This window comes from Wasmannia auropunctata, unplaced genomic scaffold (genome assembly GCF_000956235.1).
Source record: "Wasmannia auropunctata unplaced genomic scaffold, wasmannia.A_1.0 LD336078.1, whole genome shotgun sequence".
Classification (NCBI taxonomy): domain Eukaryota; kingdom Metazoa; phylum Arthropoda; class Insecta; order Hymenoptera; family Formicidae; genus Wasmannia; species Wasmannia auropunctata.
The window spans coordinates 3,797,775-3,821,303 of NW_012026812.1; the positions used below are offsets into that span (position 1 = coordinate 3,797,775).

A 23,529-nucleotide genomic window follows, 5' to 3' on the forward strand; every position below is an offset into this window, starting at 1 on the left:
TATATATATATATATATATATATACATAGGAAAACTTGTGTATCTAAATATTAACGATAATCAAAAAAACATAAAATAGAAAAATAAATATTTATTTTTTTTAGTTTTTGTGTTAAAATATATCAAGCAATAAAATGATAGTTGGAAAGATATGTGTTAATAAATGTGATTGTAATTTTTTATTACAATTGTGCGTTATATTTTGATAAATACGAAAAGTCGCAATATTTAATATTTTTTATCGTACAGCAGATATGCATCATGGCACAGTTCCTTGTACTTATATAAGTACAATATTGTAAAATATGCGCAAAATATACAGTGATTTCTTTTTTAAATATCTATTGTACGATCAAAGATATTAAATTTTACGATTTTACGTTCTTATCAAAATACGATTCACGATTGTAATAAAAAATTATTATCATGTACATTTATTGACGCGCACACACACACCCATATGTGTTTATATATATATATATATATGTGTGTGTGTGTGTGTGTGTATAAAAAAGTCGTTTGGAGAATTTGGCTTGCAAAAAATTAGCTTTTAATTATTTTATGCGTATAATATTCCGTGCGTTTTCTGTTCTTTCTGTACATCAGCACATTACATTATATTTACAGTTATATAATTAACGCGCATAATTGGTACATCAAGAGCCTAAGATCCGCATCTCTCATCAGGATTATCATGTGATTCGCTGTTTCGCTGATCTCTCTTTGCGAAGATCAGAAGACAATTTATGCGGATTTTCACCGTTACGTAATTTCACCGCGTCCTATTTCGCGGCGAAGAGGCGCTCACGTGGATGGACAAACGGAAGAGAGCATCCCTAGCATGTGACGCCGGTCACGTGGCCGACGACGGTCCACGTGCTTTCGAGTCTTGTCGCACGTTACGTAAGCGAAAACACGCAGTTCGCAATCGCTGACGCACGGCGATTGTGTCCTGCGAATATTAATTAACGACTTGTAATCGACGTCCCCGTCCCCATGCGCATTTTATTATTTAATTAATAAAGACGAATAAATGCGTCGGGCACCCGGGACTGGAGGCTGGAGCATGTCCTTCATTGTGTAACGCACGCCGACGGTGATGGCGTTGACAGGGAAACCAACGAGAATGTCACAAGCTTCGCTTTATATCGCTTTAGCAATTATCGCGGGGTTACCATCCAATTTCACGGCACGGTTATATATCGTTTCTCACTTTTAATGTGCACGGCGAGCGTACGAGATTTTCGAAAAGATCGTACAATCCACTGATTTTATATTGCATATTTCTTAATGCAGGAGAAATTGTCTCTGATGTTTACTAAGCACGCGAACTGTATCTATAAATACACGTAATCTATCTATGTGCATGAGATAGGGGCACGTGTGATAGTAGGTTTCGATCAGCGGATATTCGCCAGCTGAATCTAATTTAAATGGCCCGTATTTACACTACATGGCGTCATTACAGTCTTTGTATTTGCGAGTCAATACTTATGCAAAACACATCGTATCTAGTTTCATGAAAAATTGAATTTTTCCTTTGGGAACACCAACGAATGCAAAGTTTATTCCGCAGCCTTTCACGTACGGATAATCAATTTAATATTAATTCTCCGTGTATCCTTTATATCATATCGATAACACATCTTTCAAGAAAAAATTATTTTTCAAGCACAAAAATGAGGATAATCCCGTTTCTTGCAGTTTCTTAGACGCTGAATACGATTCTTTCAAATTGCTCTATCACGTCATCATTCTTAAAAATCAGAAGACACGTCGAGTTTTTATGAATTGTTTTTGTTAACAATCGATTAAATCCAACAAAAGAGTCGTTGGCACAAAATAGTCTTTAATTTATAAAGTATCTTTTGAATAAAACCATATAATTATTCTGCTAGAATTATTCTATATAACGCGTCTTTATATTGTCCAATAGAAGATTCAGGATCACGTTGCAGCCACTGCACTTCCTTTCCTTACGTGAGAAGAGAGCACAATCCCCGAGGCGATGTTTCGTTACATATGGGTGATTGAACAAATAGAAGTAGAAGTATGCCATAGGTTGCACGAATAGAAGTATGTTACAATAGGATCCTTATTACGTATGCCACAATATTCCCACCCAATTTATCATGAATTTAAAAATATATCTCGAAAGTTCATTTTGTTCCGTTTGAAGAAGAATGATCTTGCTCATATCGTTTAATTCAGTCGGCCGCGAATATTTTGAAAATTTGCGAAACTTAATATAACAATTTCTACTTGATACTCAAATCGTTGGACTCTTTTTCTTTGCGCACTGAAGGACTCCAAAATTTCATTTCAGATTAATAATTTCAGTAAAGCGTAAAACTCATTTAAGTATAAATTAACTGCAAAATTAAGTACGTAGAAAGTATACCAAGCAATCTCACGTTGAAAAATCTTAAGATATCGATTAAAATGAAAATAAAATGGAGCGTAATGTATAACAATATTTTCATAATTATTAGATTTGAAAGATTAATATGATAGGCAATAAGTTAATTTTTTCCTTAAGAAGATTTGTTATGAATAGCAGCTTGTCAAAAACTTTCTAAATAATTTCTTAAATTTCTTTATAACTGAATGATAGCATATTTGAAATTTTCTTAATAATCTATCGTTACATACGCGCGGATTAAATCATTGGAAGCAAAAGAAGCAAGACCTTTTCTCATGGTATATGCGACAAACAAGTTTTCGGTATAATATTACATATTTGTATGTGATAGAATTAATCTATCAAATATGACGGTAATTTCACCGAAATGAAACGCTCGAAGGCATGGTTATCATGAGAAAAATTATGTACTCTCTGATCTCGAGCGAAAGAAGTGGCGATAAGGGTAGTAATACGGGATTGGCAAACGGATGGACCAATGACGAGGGAGGCTGCGCTGTGGTTCGAGTGGTCGCGGGATTCACAAGTGCGAAACAGTCGGCACGCGTCCTTCGAGACGTTCGCACATTTTTTGATCTTCGAGAACTCGCGAGAGAACCCTCGTTCCGAAAGAGTTATCGGTATTACATGACATATTACGTGATCTCTCCATTGTCTCTTTAAATTTTCAAGTTCGGATTTTAATCGTAACTAAAATCACGTTCGTACGTTTTTGGAATTTTATTTTTGCCATAATAAGTTACTTTGATAATAATAAAATTTGACTGTACGTACTCCAAATTAATTTTGCTAATTAAAAACATTAACTTTTATTTTAAATATATGATTTTCGTATGTAATTTATTTTTTAAAATACAGTTTGATGTTTTTTGCACAATACAAAAACGGTAAAATAATTATTTGATTGTTATTGGTTACTTTTTTGTAATTACTTTTTTGGTAATTATTTGATTGTTATTGGTGAAATATCGTTATAACTATTTTACATATTAAAATCTTTGTTTCTTTTAGAAATTAAAATTAATGAGTAAAAACTTTAAGCGATTTTATTAAATTATATTCTATACACGTTTTGTTTTAAGACATTAATATTAGGTTTCAAAATTTGTATTTTACATTGCTTGAAGAGCTTCAAAGAATGGGAGAGAGTTCGCCAGTGCGTCTGACTAGTTCCAGCTTGAACTATTAAACGGGAAAGATACTGGTAAGATTTTTAGTTTATTGTTGCGGAATAAAGCATTACGTAATAAAATAAATGCGCGCGTGCGCAAAAAATAAACAATTTATATTGTTTATATTATTTAAATATTAATTATTTTAGATAATAATTATAATTTAATAAATGTTATTTTATCGAAGCGCAGACTTTTGTATAAGTACAAATAAGAAATTGTTATCAAAAATTACTAACAATACTGCTCTATTAAATATATTTTTATTTTTAGCTTATCTAAAATTTTATAGAATATTTTATACATTGACAGTTAATAACGAAATTTTTAGTTTATCTAAAATGTTATAGAATTTTTTTACACTGATAGTGATATTGAAATACAAAAAATATTTCAATCAAAATTGGAATTGATTACACCGTACAAAAGCTTTATTCACGTTTTTATTATTTAACCTTTAGCCTTTTGCTTTGCTTGATAATGGAAAAGTTTTCAATCGATTTGTACCGTGAATCGTGAAACTGATCAAACAATAGTTAAACAATAAAGGATTTACTGAAGTAAAAAATATGTCTGCTTCAATCCGTACAAAGTATGGACTGAAGTCATTTAATTATGATTCTAGCTTCTAGTTTCTTAATATATCCCTAAGAAAAGATACATATTCTTCTATTTTTATTATAAATTTATTATAAATTTTAAACTGCAAATGAAGTGATAAAATTTTTATCGATATTAATCTGTAGTAATTTTGTTACCAAATTTGACTTAAAGTGCATTTTAATATTAAATATTGCTTTAACTAAGTTTATTTTGATATAGATTATATCGTGTTTTACAACTTTTAAATTTATGCATATTAAACAACTATTTGAACGCGGTATTTGAAATTTTCATTTACCATATTAGATTTTTACATTATAGATGTTTGGATTGACGCACATTAAATATGAATTTTCACATTATTTTCTAATATTCACAAACAATTTTTGAAAAAACAAAATGCGCATTTATTAAAAATTTAATATCTTTTGTTATAAAAATTGTTCTTAAAAATTTTATCTTTGTGAATATCTTTGCCAAGAGAACCTCTTCTTAAAAAATTGCCGCCGTTCGGAACCGACGTTAAACTGTAGGTCCCGTATATCTGCGTAAAAGTGTAAATCGCAGAAATACGAAGGAGAGAGGTCACCATACTCTGACAAGGGTAATAAGACTGAGAGAGAGAGAGAGAGAGAGAGGGGGGGGGGAGAGAGAGAATATTAATTATTATACATTATTTTTGTCACATTAATTTGATTATTATTCTTATTTGGAAAATTTATACTATAAATTTATATTGTTTCTAAAACATTATGTTCGATTGAAATTCGATAAAATAATATTCCTTTCCATTCTCCCAATATATATATATATATATATATATATATTATATGAAAAATAAATTATATTAACGTGTAACATGATTTTTCTGCATAAAAGAAGCTGTTTACATTTGAAATAAAATTAAAATCTTTGAAATGCGATATTTCAATACAACAATATCAACAATACATTAATAGTAATTTATTTTATAAAGTACAATACATTACAATATTTATTTTAAATTGTCAAAAATAATTTATATCGGATCTATACAGAAATACATTTATTTGCATCGTTGGCGAGTTATTTCTAGAAGCAATTTTACCCTCAAAGATTCTTCACCGCTAAGTTTAATTACTGAAATCGTGTTTATCGTTAGGGATTAGTCATTTACATAATTGAGAACATCTCGCGTGTCCTTTGGGAAATGAGAGAAATTACGTTTATCGCTTTAATGATGTATTCTGAAATTACCTGTACATATCGAATCGATATAGTCTCTAAAATTAATGTAATCTGACACAAATAACTTTACCTTATAACGCTTGATAATGAACTCTGGCACGTGTAAAAATTAAAAATTGCATAAAAGCCTTTGAAGCTACTATTAATAAGCACGGTGATGTGTACGGCTAATTAAATCTGATAATTTAATTACATGGATATAAAAAAAACAGTGTATTATAAAAGCTAAACTAATATAATAATTATTTATAAGTTTAAGATTGGGATATTTTTTACCAAATTCAAGGATCTATTATAAAACAAAGATTTTTAAACTTTTTGTAGTTTACGGATAAGGCTTCTTTGCTTCTTTTATTTTAATATACGATTATAAAAGATTCTGATTAGAAAAAAAACTGGTTCTAGTTTTGCGGTTCTAATCTGCAACTCTCGCCACAATCGATTATCCCATTTTAATGAGAAATCTCGAACGTGAATTTTTGAGTAAAACCTGTGGTCTGTCAAACTGTGATTATACTATGTTATACCATTATATATATATATACCATTGAAAGATTATAAACAGTGAGCAGATTAACAAAATTAAATTCTGAAATTTAAAACAGAATTATCAAAGTTGTATGATATTTGCGGAAGCATATTTATCTATTTACAAAAATCTTTTATTAACAATAATATTTATTGACACATTATACATATATTTATTATTATTTTATGTTAAAAAATACTTTTGCATAATATTTTTTTTAATAAATGACATGTTATTACTAATTATAAGTGTATTAATTCCAATTTTATACAGTTTATTCAAGAATTTCATATTCAAATTGCGTTTATAAGATAACAATAAAGTAACGTATAATGTATAAACAAAGATAAATTTTTAAATCTATATGTTTGTATACTAATTTATTGAGTATATAGAGTTATTTTAAGAATTAACTTTTCTTGAAGAATTTTCAAAAATATAATAAAATTATATGAAATTTTCGAAAGAATGAGTGCCAAAAACAAAATTTTTAAACTACTTCGATGGAGAACGTGTTGATTCTCAGCTTGACCTATTTCACTTGAAAGCTTAACAGGGCCGTGAATATCGGCACAATAAAATGAGCGTTAACTGGATTTTTATGTTTAACATGGAAAAAGTTAACTCAATAATTAACTTAAAAGCATATTAATATGTACTAATCGTTGATATTTCTAGTATATAAAATATACATCATATAGGAAAAAAACTCAACTTTAAAATACAATTCTGTTAAAAATACTTAGCTATTAGATTAAACACAGCAAACATTCGTTAATAATAGGAAAATAATATAATTTTTTGAAAATGATAAAAACTGTGTCAAATATTTGTCCCGCAGGTAAATTGATTCTGAAATATTTATATCACTTTATTTAAACCACTTTATTCTTTATACTTTTTAGTTTTTTATTAAATATTATTTTATAACTCTATTTTTTACACAATGAGGCATGTGTAATAAATGCGTTTGTATGTGTAATAAATTTTTATTTCTGCTGATAACGGCTTTGACGTCGATATCAATGCAAGTCATTTTCAGGCATAAGAAGTTTGATAGTTTATTTCAAAATTGGTTTTCGTTCCTATTATCGTTGAAAATTATCGTTGTAAAACAACTTTACATATGTACAAAATCATGAAAGAGCTCGTACATGTCAATTTACACTGTTACGCAAAGTAATAAAGCGTAATTTATTATTCTAAAATTTTTTGCAATTAATAGATCGCAAACCATACTTTGAGAATACTTGACATAAAGTACCTACATTGCTTCGTTTAAAAGCTACTAAATTTTTTCGTTTTTTTCTTAAGTAGAAGTTTTCTTAAGTAGTCCTTAAAAAAAGATGCATTTATTAATGTCGGTAGTATTCTTAATATTTCGTTTTAACACGAAATTCTTCATTTTTGCTTCTTCACAAAGCAATTTTACAGCTCCAACATTTCCAAAGAAAGATGATATATAAATCCAAACAATGCGAAGGTATTTCTACAGTAAAAAGAGGGAATATAGTCCTTAATTTACTCCAGAATTTTTCTCTTTTATTTAAAAAGGAAAAGAGGGAGTATATAATCTAAACGGAAGAAAAAGAAAATAGAAGATAGGAGAGCTTATTTACAGGATGTCGCAGCGTGACAAGCACTGGAACAGAAGTGTAGAGACACCGAGCAAAAAATGGGAATCTTATTAGACGAAAAATGGACAGCCTGAATGCTAACGGCAACAACACTAGTGAATTCTGTAATATTCAGTACAAACAGTTCGTGGCGCCGTACGAAGGTATGATTTATTAATCCTTGCCAATTCTTGCGTCCACGCTCCTTAAAAGCAAGTGATATATTTATAATTTTTTACGCTTTGTTCCTTCCAATTACTAAAACACTATAATAAAATTTGCTTTTGTATGCACAGACATAAAAGAAAATTATTCATAAGGAGCAAGTTATCCTGTTGGCTTCTTTCTTTATCCAATTTAAAATTGTTATATAACGTTAAATGCATTTCTCAAGAATTAGAATAATTTTGCAAGAATTTAATAAGTTGAATTCACATGCATAAGAGAACATTTTGTAAAACATAAATTTTCATTAATAACCATTACGTGGAATGAAATAAACAGTGCAATATTGTTTGCTAAAAAATATTGAAATGTTTGTTTATTACTATTTAATTGAACGTTATAGCTTATATTTTATAAAGTTTATCTAAGATTAATTTAAAAGAAATGAAATTCGTATATTTGCTTCTTCGAAACGCAATTTACTAGAAATCTTTCTTTCTTTGAAATCGACCTGTTGAGCCGTATGTAATTTAATATTAGCTACGGCATTGTCGTCTCCTTTGCGGCGAACATTCCACTGCTCCTTTTCTATTTTTCAGAGCTTTGGTGTAATCCGGTATGGGATTCGTTGCTCTGTTGGCCGCCAACGAAGGCTTCTACCACGGCAAAGCAGCGTTGTCCCTTCGTGGATGGATTCGATACGACCAGTAAGTAAATAAAGCTTAATCCCAATGTAGATCTCAATTTTCCTGATAATGTTAACATTGCCTGAGTCGACAATGGATGATTGCGAGTACCTATAAGTATTTGTTTATCGTACTTTCGATGTACATCTTTCGATGACATGGTCATTTTATTATTAAGTCATTAACATAATAAAAGAAATGAATTAAAAATTTCGGTTCTTAATGGATTTTAAAGTCAAATAAATTGAACGATAAGGTAGCTATACCGTATTCTAAATTTAACTTCTTACAATTAGAAAAAGAGAAAAGTGAATATTATTGTAGGAAATTGAATATGCATATAAAAAATAAACCCGAAAACATCTCTGATTTTAAATCTTTTTTAACTTTTATTATCTTTCACTTTTTTATCTTTTTACGTTCCTGCGCATTTACTGAAACGTTTATATACTAGTTTTTTAATTGGTCAAACATGAAAAAAATTGCTAAAAATTTTTTTCCTTATACACATATTTTGTGAAAATTATCCGGATAATACTTTTTATGAAAAACTGACATGTATTTTATGAATATAAAACTGAAAATCTCTGATTTAAATCCTTTTTAACTGATTTCAATTTTTTAACTCTTATTATCTTTTATGCAAAGCACTTATAAAATAATTTCTCAGTCGATCAAACATGAAAAATTTCTGAAAATCTTTTTCGACACACATATATTTTATGAAAATGATCTGGAAAATAGACATTATAAAGAAATGACATTTCTCTTATGTACAACAATTTATAATAATGGCTTTAATTACACACAAAATTTTATTTTAATTGACATAAAAAGTTATTAGTTTTACATTTAAAAATAATAAAAAAGTAAATCTCGACTGTGACATTTTTAAAGCATTACATCATAAACATATAAAGGATTATTTTATCTGGAAATAACACAATAAGAGAAATAAAAAAAATGAAATGAAAAAGGTGATACGTGATAGCAAGGATAAGTTTAATACTTATGGTAACATATTTCCGCAAATATATTTTGCTCAAACAAATTTTAACCATTATTTTAAAACTTTATAAACGGTTTTACATCTCAAATTTAATCCACAATATTTTATATAAAGTAATGTCATAAATAAAATGCACATATTTCATATTTTTATTTTACAATGAAATTATATCCCTCAAATTGATTTGTTGAAAATGAGATACAACAATCTTAATTGGTTCATAGATAAAATATGATAAAACCGTTAAAAGATTTTTTTATCAGAGCCATGCGTGATCATCGCGAAAACATCGCGTAATCTGCACTTAAGGAAATTTTGCCGTCGTTGCAATGTTATACATCGTAGATCTTATTACGATAGGTATTAATAAGCGAATATTAATTTTAAGTAAAATCGCGATAAAAAAAAACACGTTTTTCAGTATACGATGTAATCGCGATTTCTAGTGGATAAAATTTTTAAAGGCGATGATACAGTAATGAGATGCACAGATATACTCATTTTCAAAATTTCGAGGACCATTTGTCACAAGAACTTCTTGAATGCCTTCGTGCGGCACATTGTTCGGCAATATCGAATTACTTTCAAAAACATATCGAGAATACTTCAATCATTTTCAGTAGATTTTTTGGAAATTTTTTTATATCTGTGAAAGCAGTTATTGACTTCGCAAGAAGTGTTGATAAGTATTATAATTTGATATTTGTTAATCGAAATGCTAATAATTTATTCCAATAGACATATTATTGAAATTAGATTTTTAATACTTATTCAAAATATTTCGTGTTGAACGCGGTTGAAAAAGTATTCATGCTGCAACGCCGAGATAATAAGTGCGAGATAATAAGAGAAATTTTCTTCGAGCATCTCGATACGTCTCCCTTAAATCACTTCGATCGTACGTTGATTGCATTCGATAGCATCGCTTTGCCAGCCGTAAATGCGTCGTAAGACGAATTTTTTAACTCGATATATTATCATCTCTCTTTCTCTTCTTCCGTTTCATAAAAAGCAAACCTTGCACGTTTTACTCATTCATCGTATTTCGTCTTTAAGAAACCAAATCGAGCAGGAACGTAAAAGTAATTAAAGAAAACCATATGTGTGTATTTGTATTTTGATACTTTTTCGATTTTAATTGCCTTGAAAATTCTTACTCTGCAATATAAATCTATATAAAGATAAAGATACATATGAAAGATTTACTTTTACATTTTAAATTTTATGGTAAAATTCTAGATAAATAATGCTCTTTAGTGGCTGCAATTCGATTTGTCTAATCATTGAAAAAGAATTTCCAAATAACGTTACCCTGTTACGTCATTTTGTACATATGAGCAACATGTTGAATAGTGTGAGTATGGCCGTGAGCCGCCCTTCAATTTTCTAAGCTTTAAGTAAACCTTTAAGTCAGGCTATGCAAGAGTCTTCTTTATGTTTCTTTTAATCTACTTTAATATTCATCGAATGCGTCGGTCTTTCTATTCATATTACATATTCAGCAAGATGAAATTTTATAAAGATATTAAATATTCGTGTAATTTAATGTTATTTAATCCAACATATCGTAGGATTCTGTTACATTTTAACATAAAATGTGAGATAAGATTTTAGCGTAAAATCAGACTAGATCGAACGTATGCTTTCATCGAGTTCATTGAAAATGCGTTTTACACTCGGAGGAGGCGATATACAGCGCGATATCGAGATTGTGAATTATCGATTCTTGTTTGCGTCATTAATTTTTTTTCTTTCATAAAGGAACGCTATTATCGAAAAAATAGGGAAATAATTAAAAGAGGGAAATAAATTAATAAGATTAACTCTGATAATTATTTTATATTTAGAAAAATTATACAATTTACTGTATAAACATAGTTAATTTGTATATTGCAACTTTAAGCGCGCATGTCGATTATTTAATTTTATTACAATCTAGTTAAAGCAATATGATGACTGAAACAAATAATATGCTGTTTGGCTGATCAATTTCCAGCTAATGGCATCGGATTTCCATATCCTCTTGTATCTCGCGTATTTTTTCCAGAGTCTGTAGAGAAGAAATGCGGCTACAATGGACGTTGGGAAGCACAGAACGGTACGAACATGAACGAAGAATCGTTCATCGGCTGGGCGAATTACACCACCTGCTTAACGCCAGAAATGTTGTGGCTTCACTACAGAGTCTACAACAATAATGTCGAAGGCGAGGTAAATGTCATGCTTTCATATTTGTCAAAGATGATACATTTAAATAACAGCAAGGTACAAATCTCTAAATAGTCTAAATCAAGCTTAAACAGTTATATGTATATAATTATGTAATAAAAATAAATTTTAATCGCACGTTGATTGCACATTAATTTTACAATTAAACTACTTAATGTAACAAAAGCATGATCTGTAATTGACACGTAACAGGAATCTGAAAAGCAAGTCTTTTTCAATTATAGATATTAGATTTAATCAGAATTGATTAATTCAACTTTTTGTAATAATTGTTAACAATTAATTTGTCTTTTTCATTAAAAATTATAAATAAATGTATATATTTTCGGATTAATTTAATCTTTCTTATTACGTTTAAATTTGCTTATGATGTTTATGATTTATGGTGTTATGACCCAGTGAATCCAATTTTTATCGCTTTCAAATTAGTATAATTAAAGTTGACTTTTTAAAATTTTATGTTTTAAGATTGCTTTAATTAAGCTGCTTAATAGTGTAACTGATGTATTTTAACTTTTCAATGTAACAGGTTAAAAAGTAAAATAAACTAAATATCAAGTTGATGCTACAAAGTTTAAATTAATAACAATGTATGTACATGATGGATGCAGTAAAACAGCGTTTATCATGTTCTTCATTTTAGACATTTCTGTGTGCTGTTTCTACATATTGTTCAAATAAACTACCTTCGTGGATGCAATGTGGTGATAAAAATACAAATCACATCGCATTCATGCATCATTTGCGTTTGAATTTCTCTCTCTCTCACTCTCCTCTCTTTTTCTCCTCCAATCCTCCTCCATTTTCCTTCTTGTCTCTTGTTTATCCAGTTTTTTCTTTTATTTGAAACATGTATTTCTATGTATTATTTTGCATTTTACTTGTTATTCTCTTTCTTGGCTGAATATCGTGTATTATGTTGTATTGATCATCACACCTTCATATAAGCTCTGTTTTATTTCGCTTACCGTACTCTGGTTTTATACTTTGTATTTATCCTGACTACCGACTGTTTATTATGCGTATATATATCCCTCTGAGATTAAGATTATACTCGACCGTTTTGTCTCTTTTTCTAGATGAAAATGGAAATAGCCGAGAAAACTCGTACTCTAGAGTTTGTCGGTCTCAGTATATCTCTGGTGGCTTTGCTCGCTTCCTTGGTGATCTTCTGTCGATTTAGGTGAACATTTTTTAAAGTCATTTTGTCCTTTTTTTGTGTGAAAAAATTCAATATAAATAAGAATTGTGGAATATAAAGTTCTTAGTACATCTTTTCTCTAAAACTTGCAATTACAATAATTTGATTTTCAATTCGACTTTTAATACCATGGAACTCATTGCAGAGTTTGCGATGGGCTTCTTCAAAATTTCATTTTAACAATTTTTCCGTAAAAACTTTTATTCCATCGTTGTATTATAGAATCATGTTGTATTATAGAATCTGAAGAAGTAATGAATTTCTTTCCATAATCACGGATAAACGATCTGAAATGAAACTGTAATAGAAAACTATCGAAGAAATTGATCATTATTTATAATAATAAAATTGAGATTTTCTGATTTATCTCTGGCGGAGATAACAAATTTCGTTTTTATTTAAATCGAATTTTAATAAAAACTTTATTTGAAACATCCGTGTTACTAATTAATGTCACATTTATATCTGTACTGTCGAAATCGATCATTATTTATAATAATAAAATTGAGATTTTCTGATTTATCTCTGGCGGAGATAACAAATTTCGTTTTTACTTAAATCGAATTTTAATACAAACTTTATTTGAAACATCCATGTTACTAATTAATGTCACATCATAATTTATATCTGTACTGTCGAAACATTATAGTTTAAATAATCTTTGATCTGACATTATAACGTACCTATTAATTACATTAATATAATTTATGCAAGTTTATTCATTAAAATTTCGATTGAAAAAGGAGACATTCAAAAGCCTTAGGTATTATTATAAATATTAATACATAATTATAAATATTACATATGTATTTATGAGTATTAATACATAATTGTGAATATTATGTATTAATATTTATTAGTTCAATTAATTATGATGGTCTTTTCGTAGCAGTCAAATGTGTAATAAATTGCTCCAAATACTAAGCGTAACCATCACTTCTAACACAAAATCTCTCATGTCTCTCCTGTTTCCCCAGTGATTGAACTGGAACTTTGTACAACGAACTAAATTCACAGTTTTCCTTAAAACAGTAAAATAGATTAAAAAGCTGTCTCTCTCTCTCTCTCTCTCTCTCTCTCTCTCTCTCTTGGGTTCAAGAGTACTTCGTTGAGAAATTACATTAAACAATTAAATTACAATCATAAACATAGTCACAAATATATAATTATTAAATTTTCTAAGAAAATATTCATTATTATCTAAAAACAACTGTATTCAATATTTTCTTCTAAAAGGTGTCAATTCAATAAATTCCAATAAACGTACAGTTTATATGTTGTATAATATTGAATAATTAATCACTTTTAGAAGTCATTAATTCAGGGAAATATAATTACGTGAAGTCACGTCCAGCGTACAGCTATCACTGGGGTCGCTATCACTTTGCATTAATTTACATCTTAAGTAACGGAAAGGCTAAAGTTAATGCTAAACGACCTTTGCGTCAAATTTCCTAGGTCGTTGCGAAACACGAGGACGAGGATCCACAAGAATCTCTTCGTCGCTATGGTCGTGCAGGTGCTAATCAGATTAACATTGTACATAGACATGGCGATCTATCGTAGGGAGCCGCACGGTATGCAGCGAGGAATAGGAAATACCGTAAGACGATAGAATTTTATCACTTTTATATAATTGCACGAAAAATCGGCTTCTTCGCGGAGATTTAATGTTATACATTTTTTGTGTCCGCCGGATTATTTCCTAATGTAATTACGAGACAAAAATAATTTCGGTAAATCCGCATTTTAACGAAGACAAAGCCTTCTCCACAAAGCTCAAAAACGAACTGCAGATGTTGGATTTTATCAAAACTTGAATTAAACCACTGATTAAATTCAGACATCAATTATTCACAGAGTCACTTTTCCACGCGCGTGAAGAAACGAATTTTGCACGGCTTACAAGTGAGTTCCCCTTAGCGCAAAACGCGTTTTACATTTTCCGTCTCCTTTACAGCCGGTACTATGCGAGGCTAGTTACGTGCTACTGGAATACGTCAAGACTGCGATGTTTATGTGGATGTTCATAGAGGGTTTGTTTTTGCACAACATGGTAACCGGTATGTACACTGGAACGTAGCACTCTTTACATACGTCTTCCACGAAAACCGCGTTAATCTCGTTAAAAGCCTGACATGCAAAGAATCTCAGAAAAGCTTTGAAAAAGAATGCTACCCTAGAAGAAAATAAAAAACAAATTGGTTGTTTTTTAACTGGCTAATTTTTAATACAACTTTCAACATGAAAAAAACTAAGAAATATATTCACAAATTATACATGCATATAGATAGCTTTAAAAAGTACTTTAATTCGATTTAACGATAACAGATTTCAATTTAACGATATTGTCACATAATTTTACATTTTGATGATTACGATTTTACAGTGACAATCTTTCAAGAGACGTCTTATTACCGGATATATCGATTCGTTGGATGGGGATGTCCAGTGCTGATGACCTCGGCTTGGGCGGTCGTTATGGCGTTTTATTATCATCCGAAATCAAAGTGAGTTGATTACTTAATTGATAAGAATGTACGAGATTTGTATCATTATTTAACATATTTTAATCACAAATAATATTGACAGAAGTATTTATTTTTCAAAAACTATATAATTGCGTAACTCAATGCCTCAAAATAAAATTCTATTAAATTAAAGTTTGTGTGTGTGTAAAAAATATATAATATGTAATCGTTCATATATAATATGCTTTATAAATAAATATACGTATCTCGAAATTAGATTTCTCAGATGTTGGTCGGGATATAATTTATCGTCCTACTTTTGGATTCTCGAAGGGCCCAGATTTGCGGTAATATTGGTAAGCAACTTAATGTGAACAGTTTATAACAAAATTTTTATAATCAGTTGAAGAAATAGGATCAATCACGCATTTTGTATAAATTATATATTATATTGTATTAATATACAATACATATAAAAATGTCCATAAATTTATAGACTTATTTACAGATAACTGCAATTATTTTTATATTAATAATTTTTTATTGTGCAAAAATAATAAAATTATAATATACGTAATAATGTGGATCCCTTGAAATAAACTTGCTATCGGGCGATTTTTTATAGATGAAAAAAACACAATTTACATTATATCTAACAATCAATTTAAAATTGCCAATAAGCTTTATTATCTCATCGTATTTCTACTTATTTCTGTTTTAGCTCAACTTTTTGTTCTTGCTAAATATTATAAGGGTGCTCGTAGTGAAGTTACGGCAAAGTCACACAAGCGAGATTGAACAAGTTCTGTAAGTACGCAGATAAACAGTAAATTAGGATTTCTGTTAAAAAATCTAATCAGGATTTTAACCACGTTTTCAAATTTTTTAAAATAATTTCTCACTAAAGCATTCCCGTCCTACCTCGTCGCTATCTCGTTTAAATATCTTTGCACAAACAAAAAATCAATTTCTATTTTTACCAACAAGATCATTCTCTATTTTTTGTTTCTCTATTTGTTTACTTTAAAAATATAAAAATTTCCGGATTTTGATAGTATTTGCGTGACGTTATATATTCCGCTTCGCTTATCATTTCGTTTCGTTTTAATTGAATCTTTCATGTTTAATCTTTGTTCACAAATGATCTGTGTGCACAATTTCTTAATTAAATTACATCGTGTTTCGTCAAAATACGACTGACAAGTGTGCATAATGTATATCGCGTTGTTAGATAAACGGCTTCAATTTAAGATATTTAGAAAAATTCTTTGCTACACACAGAAAAGCTGTGAGAGCAGCCGTCGTACTTTTACCATTATTGGGCATTACTAATGTGCTGTTCATGATCGAAGCCCCGTTGGACAATGTAAGCAAGTTTGCCGTGTGGTCTTACTCCACGCATTTTCTGCGATCCTTTCAGGGTCTCTTCATCGCGACACTTTACTGCTTTCTTAATGGCGAGGTGAGTTGATTCTGTTTAGAGATATATCTCAGGCGTTTAACTTAAAGTTAATGTAGACATTTTATAAACAATCCAATTAAAGGTTTACTATTATTCTTTGCCAAGAGACCCTCTTCTCAAAAAATTGCCGCCGTTCGGAACCGGCGTTAAACTGTAGGTCCCGTATATCTGCGTAAAAGTGTAAATCGCAGAAATACGAAGGAGAGGTCATCATGCTCTGACAAGAGTAATAAGACTGAGAGAGTTTTCGAGTAATTATTATAAAATTTTTTTCTACTTTTTCCACTATTTCCATAGATTATGTTTATTAAATTAACTACTAATTTGTTGAAAATTAATAATCAATTAATTATTAAATTTATATTAATAAATTTTAGAGAAAATAATATCTATAAGTAATTATAAGCATTATCTTCTTTAAAATTTTGTTAATTTAATATTTTATCAACTTAGTTTTCGAAATTAAGATGGAACATGCATGATAGCTGGAAGTTATATTTTTATTTATTCATTGAATTTTTATAACGAAAAATTCAAAATAACATTAAGAATCCATATAATTAAAAATTAAAAATAACTAATAAACAAAGAGCACAAGCAATTCAAGACCGTATTATTTTTATTATTATAGCATAAAAAATATATAAAGAAAGGTATACTATAACAATAAGAAAGATATTAAAAATGTACTTTTAATAGAATTATTTATTAGAGAGAGATAAAGAGAGAGAGAAAAGAAGAAATATACTTATAAGAGTTTTATATATTTTTTTTTATTTAGGTAAGACTCGCTTTGGATAAAACCATTGCCATTTATTTTTCTCTGAGAAGAGGCGATTTGCAAACTAAAAGACAATTGACCCTTAGCGATCAACCTCAGCGAATAACTTCAGGTAAATGTGAAAATCAATATATTTTTTAATTAAATATTTTTAAAAACTATATTGCATTACTGAACATTTAAGACAATTTCTTTTCTAACGAGCACCATGTTGAGTTCTGAAAAAAATCAACATTGCATTATTATCTCGTAAAAATATATTTCCACAGGAATATATTCGACGAAACAAATTTTTTAGAAAAATGCATAAATTCCGCCCGGGGTTAAAGAAATGACATGAATAGTCTAATTGATACTTCGAAGATACATTTTCAATGCCATCTAATGATGAAATGTATAACTCTGGCAAATTAAAATTTAAAAAGATACAGATATTGTAATTTTTTAAGAACAAACAATTGCTTTATTCTACGCATATTATTACGAGTTGGGTAGCAATTAAATAAAAAGTTTGAAGAGTTAAATAATAAAGTTAAAAAGTTAATAAATTATTTATTTTTAAATACGTTAACTTGTTGAACTATTTTCAACATATTTTAAAACTTATTTAAAATATATTAAAATATATTACTTTTATCTAAAGTAAAATTTTTTGTCTCTTTAAAAATGTTCTTTTCTTCTATAAAAATCTTAAACATTAGACAATCGGCTTTCGTGTTTGCTGCGATTGTCATTACGGTCATGTGACTATTCGTGTAAAAGCGATTGTAAATGTATAATGTACAGTTATTTGATATAATTCCCATTAGTGCATTAGATGACCAACCTCAGTTTAACAGCTTCGTGGAAATCGCAAATCCATAATCTCGGATTATGAAGTATAAGCCGATAACGTATTCTTATTGAAAAATCTTCCTCTAATATCGCCGATCGATCAATGCTAATGAGATGACTAAATGCAGCTGGAGCGAACACGCATATATCCTCCTCTTGAGCTCGAGATGCGTGTGATACATTCTTTAATGTTAATTAATTCCTATTAATTGACTGCACATTTAATATCGTTGTAAATTAGATCAAAGAAAAGAACTGGCAATATAATAAATTCAATTATTAAAAAACTATAGTTATGATAAATTACTTCTAAACAGCTTTGAGAATAATTGACATCTTTATATGACAACCAAGCATTATTTCGGCGTTATTTAATTTAATAATTATATTAGGTAGTTAATTTAATTTTTTATTTTTTATTAACGAGTTGTTAATTTGTTTATAGCGTTAATGTAAATTTTTAAAAAGGATGCCAAGCGTATATGCCAGCGAATACCACTAAAATAAATTTTTAGCGTTAAATTTTTTTCACATATTACAAAGCGTAATTTTATGATTTATTATTTCAAAGTGCTGATGAAATTCTTGGAGAATTCGGAAAATACTTCTTCCATAATACCGTCACAATCTATCGGATCAGTGGAGCAGATAATCATATTCGAGCGTTATTACGTTATTATAATTATAGTAAATTGAATTTCTTCCTTTTCAAACATCGACACAGAGAACTTATGTACCAGTGATTAAATCTTTCCTGTAAATTACGCATCAATTTTCAAAATACTGAATTGCCTCATTCTCATATGAAGAGTACGAAGAATGGATTGAAAATATCCATAAAGAATATATTTATCACACAACTGTATGTCTTAAATATTTATAGATTTCTTGTAAATTTTTTCTTAAAACTCGCAGGAAGCTTGATTTATGTAAAATTTAGCTTTACTGTAGAATATGAATGAGAGCGCTATTTCCAATATGTTTGCTGTTCACGTGTCATAGTGATCGAGATAGAAGAGGAAGAAACGAGACCTGCCGGATTGATGAGGCTGTGTTGTCGCGGCGGAAACACCCCGCCACCAGATCGACCTGACGAGTGAGTAAATATTCGAGAGAGAGGCCGGCGCAGAACCGCTGCTGTTTCTTAATTTCATTTTCAGTTTCACATTTGTGTTCCAGAACGCAAGAACAGAGAGATGAAAAAATTGAATGCGCATTTCCTCGAGGTAAATTTTAGCTGCATGTTGATATGTTAATTGTTGTACAATAATTACTTTTATTCCCAAATGCCTTTAATTTCGTTTGTTCCTTACTCGCATAAAGTAGATATAGTAAGTTTTTTGTTGTTGCAATAAATGATTCCGACATGCAAGCAATTGCGTAGCAATTATCTGCTAAGGCAGTATCAGTTGCAACTATATGCTATTTTTTGTAATGCTATAATTTATATTTTTTTATTTGCTATTTCTCACTTTTTGCGGTTACAATTTGGCGACCTTGATTTAATTATTTTTCTGTTTTTTAACCGAGAAATTATATAGTTGTTTCATTTTGTAGAATACAAATAAATAAACGTGCATGTTATAAACGTAATTATTTTTTATAATAAGTGCTATCACATATTTTTCTGTAATGCTGAATAATTTTCAAGCCCAGATATTTATATATAATATATATTGACATTATTTTATCTAATGTTATATGCGCGAAATCATTTTTACTTAACGAATAAACATTTAAATAAGTAAATACTTAATGTTGAAACAAATCATCTTTTGTCTCTTGTGTCTCACTTTACAGAGCGAGGAAGTTCTGCGCAGGAAATGGCGAAAGGAAATGACAATGTATTAGAGTTCTCGATTACGTCCAGCCTGTAGATACTTGATGTAATAGCTTTTGCTCCACCGCTTCTTATCTTCCGTTCCATTCTTGATGTTTCCTTCAAAGTAATAGAATTTATCTGAAGTTATCCAAGTAGACTACTGCATCCCTCGCTTTATAATTAGAATTATATTATTGAGTTAAAGTTAAATCTGTTTTTGAACCGAATTTTATTTTAGTAAAATTGCTCTTTTTTGAAGAAATTGAATAATCTTTTATTAACTGAATTGATCAAAAAGAAATATTTCCAAAAATTTATCTATTATTTAATTTTTTAAAAGTTGATTAAGGCGGCCTTATAATGATTTCGTTTGAAATTACATTAATGTCTTACAAATTTATGCAATTTTCTTAACTAAATTTGCTAGCTAATTTTTCAGAGAAATCCGGATAATTATTACAAAAAAAACGTCGTTTCTCTACGTTTCAGGACGACAGTCTAATCGTATCAAACGCGCGAATCTCTCAACGTCCGGCCAGTCTCAGTACTTTTACAGTGGTAAAATAAATCATTGGATCATGGAGCTGCCGATGCTGCAATCGGACTTCCAGTCAAAAGAAACAGATTTTCCTTTGACGCAAGTCGGCACAGTCTGCATCACGTCACAGTGATCGAGGTGGAATTTTCTGTGATTGTATATCAAACTGAATCTTTAAGTCCCATGATGCGATCTATTGACATTTTCTCTTGTAATTATATAAATCAGTGATATCTAAATTTTTCCAAATGGATAATATATATAATAAACATTTCAAAAATTTCTTTCTCGTCACGCACTATAACTAAAACAAAATAACGTTTTAGAATGATTAAATAAATTAATATCTTTTATATTATTGACTTAATTATATTATTTTTAAAATATTCTATACATGAACACTATATGTTCTATACTAAACACTTATATATTTATTTTTAACTAAAATTATACTGGCACTCCATATCTAATTTTTATAATTTTTAGATTTGCTGTAGAAGCAGTAGATGATATGAATCGTAATTTGGACATCACTGATATAATCTATTTGTTAAATAATGATTAAAGTTAAGCATCAAGTACAATTTTAATGATTATTTTGTAAATCAGATTGCTCTAATCTTTTAGATCTTAGCAAAATAATTAAAAAATTGCAATTATTTTAATAATAAAACTAATATCTGCAAAGATATTTATTTGTTTCTTAGTTGTAACTGCAAGTTTATTGTAAAATTTTATAACGTAAAATCAATTTATAAGACTTAATTGTCACATTTAATATGAAAAAATAAAAACTATAAATATTAACTTTTGAGGAAACTTTTGCTAAGAGAAAAACGCTTGAAAATTTATCTCTAAAGATATAATCAATGACACTGATTTGATAAATATCGTATTTAATTGTCTTTATTCGTAAGTCATCATCATCCAGTTCGCTTCAATCAAAAACGCACAATTCATCTGAAAAGTACAATTCGTCTTTTCAATCATAAAAAACTCAAAGCGGAATATCGATTGTCTGTAAATAGAAATCCGGCTTACTAATCGTGAAAGATCCTCTTTACGTCAAAGGAAGCTATCAGATACGAGATTTGACCTTAGCCGACTAAAATTGCCCGCTCATTATCCGGCAGAATCCTGCACTTTAACACTCATAATTGGTGGCGCGGATCAAAACGTTTAAACGTACACGAGCTGAACGCTAAATGGAGAAGTTTGAAGGTCGCAAAGCGCTATTAAGAGAAAAACTGCGAGAGAGTAACTTTATGAAAGATTACGGTTAATCCTAGTTAATAACACTAGAATGAAAAATTGGACATTCCGACATAGCTTATCTAGCACCCCAGTTGTTGCTCTTTCATGTATGTTCATCGTGATTTTTAGATAAATTTTCTCTCTTATCAAACATCTAAAATTCTTATGGTACTCCAATTACAGTCCGAGAATTGCAATTTGGACGCACCTATAAATGGCATGAAAATATGGATTGTCGGCGATTCGGAACATAAGCCGTGTTTATTGCCAGTACTGAAAATCTACTTAACGTAATATACGTAAACTATAGATTTTCAATACTAGCAGTATATATTGTTATCGTCCTTTGATTTCGCCTCCGCATCCTGCTGACTGGCAGAACGCGGAGGCGAGATCGGAATATGGCCATAATTGAACGGTTTTACCTAATTATTGTTAAATTAATTTGCAAAATGTTTGTATTGTATCTCTTATTATGGAATAAATTAAATTTCAATTGCAAATATTGAAATTTTATTTTATAAAGGAATTATACATACATTCTCTTCTATTAATATCATATTGACATTACTATTTAATTATTCATCCACCTATATTATGACCTTCGCGTTATTCTCTCTTTCTATAACTATTCTTGTATTAAAATAAGCGTAAAATCTTCTCGGATACATAGAACAGATTTTACTAAATAACTTATCTAATTTTAGAAAAATCAATTCTCACGATATCGTTTGTAATTTATACCACAAAATTACGGTCGTTAAAACTTAGCTTTATTATCTACTTGGAAATTTCTCTTTGAGAGTATTGTGTTACAAATCCAGCTAATTTATATATTTATTGCGGCGACGATTGCAATAGTAAATGAACAAGAATGTGATGAAGCGAAAAATGTTATTGAATACGACATGCAAAGATATATTGAAATATATTTTAATGAGTAACTTTATATTTTATACATGCAATTCTCAATGATTGAATTAATTACAATTTCAATATAATATTTTTTCCGGCTACAAGATTATACGTACTTTAGTATAGGAAAGTTTATAAATTCTTATGTCGCGAAAGTGACGTAAACGAAATATGAAAGTTTTACACTTCAATAAAGTAACGTCAAAGAAATTTTCAACGTGAAAGTGACTTTACATCGCGCATAGCAGCACATATTATTTATGAAACTTACTTCAACAGTCCTTCATCAGATATAAGTCGATAAATTTATGACTTATTTCACTTAGAGATCTAGAAGAAAAAAATATTGCCATGTATATATTTTATACATGGAATATACAATGGAATCTCTTGTAATTAGTTGTAAATTGAACATAATAAATTTTTGCGAGTTATTACTTTTAATTAAATTAAATATTTATTTCAAATCTTTTTATAGTATATGTATATAAATTATTTTATATAAATTTAAATTTAATAAATTTTGATAAAAAGATAAATGTTAAACATATTTAATTTAATAAAAAATATTCAAACAGTATCAAAGAATACAA

The 23,529-nt window shown here is 29.1% G+C and overlaps 1 protein-coding gene across 1 annotated transcript; it reads left to right on the top strand.

Annotated features, from left to right (window-relative positions):
• The first annotated feature begins 1,985 nt into the window (after positions 1 to 1,985).
• On the top strand, positions 1,986 to 21,464 carry LOC105448988 (PDF receptor). The gene is made up of 18 exons (XM_011687921.1): positions 1,986 to 2,076; positions 2,754 to 3,042; positions 3,550 to 3,626; positions 7,575 to 7,733; positions 8,334 to 8,441; positions 11,477 to 11,640; positions 12,738 to 12,841; positions 14,318 to 14,462; positions 14,820 to 14,922; positions 15,249 to 15,369; positions 15,608 to 15,686; positions 16,052 to 16,137; positions 16,612 to 16,792; positions 17,574 to 17,685; positions 19,410 to 19,503; positions 19,587 to 19,633; positions 20,719 to 20,905; positions 21,254 to 21,464. Exons 4-17 carry the CDS (start codon positions 7,652 to 7,654, stop codon positions 20,898 to 20,900), a joined length of 1,608 nt encoding a protein of 535 aa, XP_011686223.1. The 5' UTR covers positions 1,986 to 2,076; positions 2,754 to 3,042; positions 3,550 to 3,626; positions 7,575 to 7,651; the 3' UTR covers positions 20,901 to 20,905; positions 21,254 to 21,464.
• Positions 21,465 to 23,529: the final 2,065 nt, after the last annotated feature.

What these genes read in the sequence shown, in the direction of transcription:
- LOC105448988 (XM_011687921.1), top strand. Translation starts at nt 7,652, where the DNA reads ATGGACAGCCTGAATGCTAACGGCAACAACACTAGTGAATTCTGTAAT. An exon ending in GGATGGATTCGATACGACCA is followed by an intron (nt 8,442 to 11,476) that starts GTAAGTAAATAA and finishes TATTTTTTCCAG; the next exon opens with AGTCTGTAGAGAAGAAATGC. An exon ending in AGCGAGATTGAACAAGTTCT is followed by an intron (nt 16,138 to 16,611) that starts GTAAGTACGCAG and finishes TGCTACACACAG; the next exon opens with AAAAGCTGTGAGAGCAGCCG.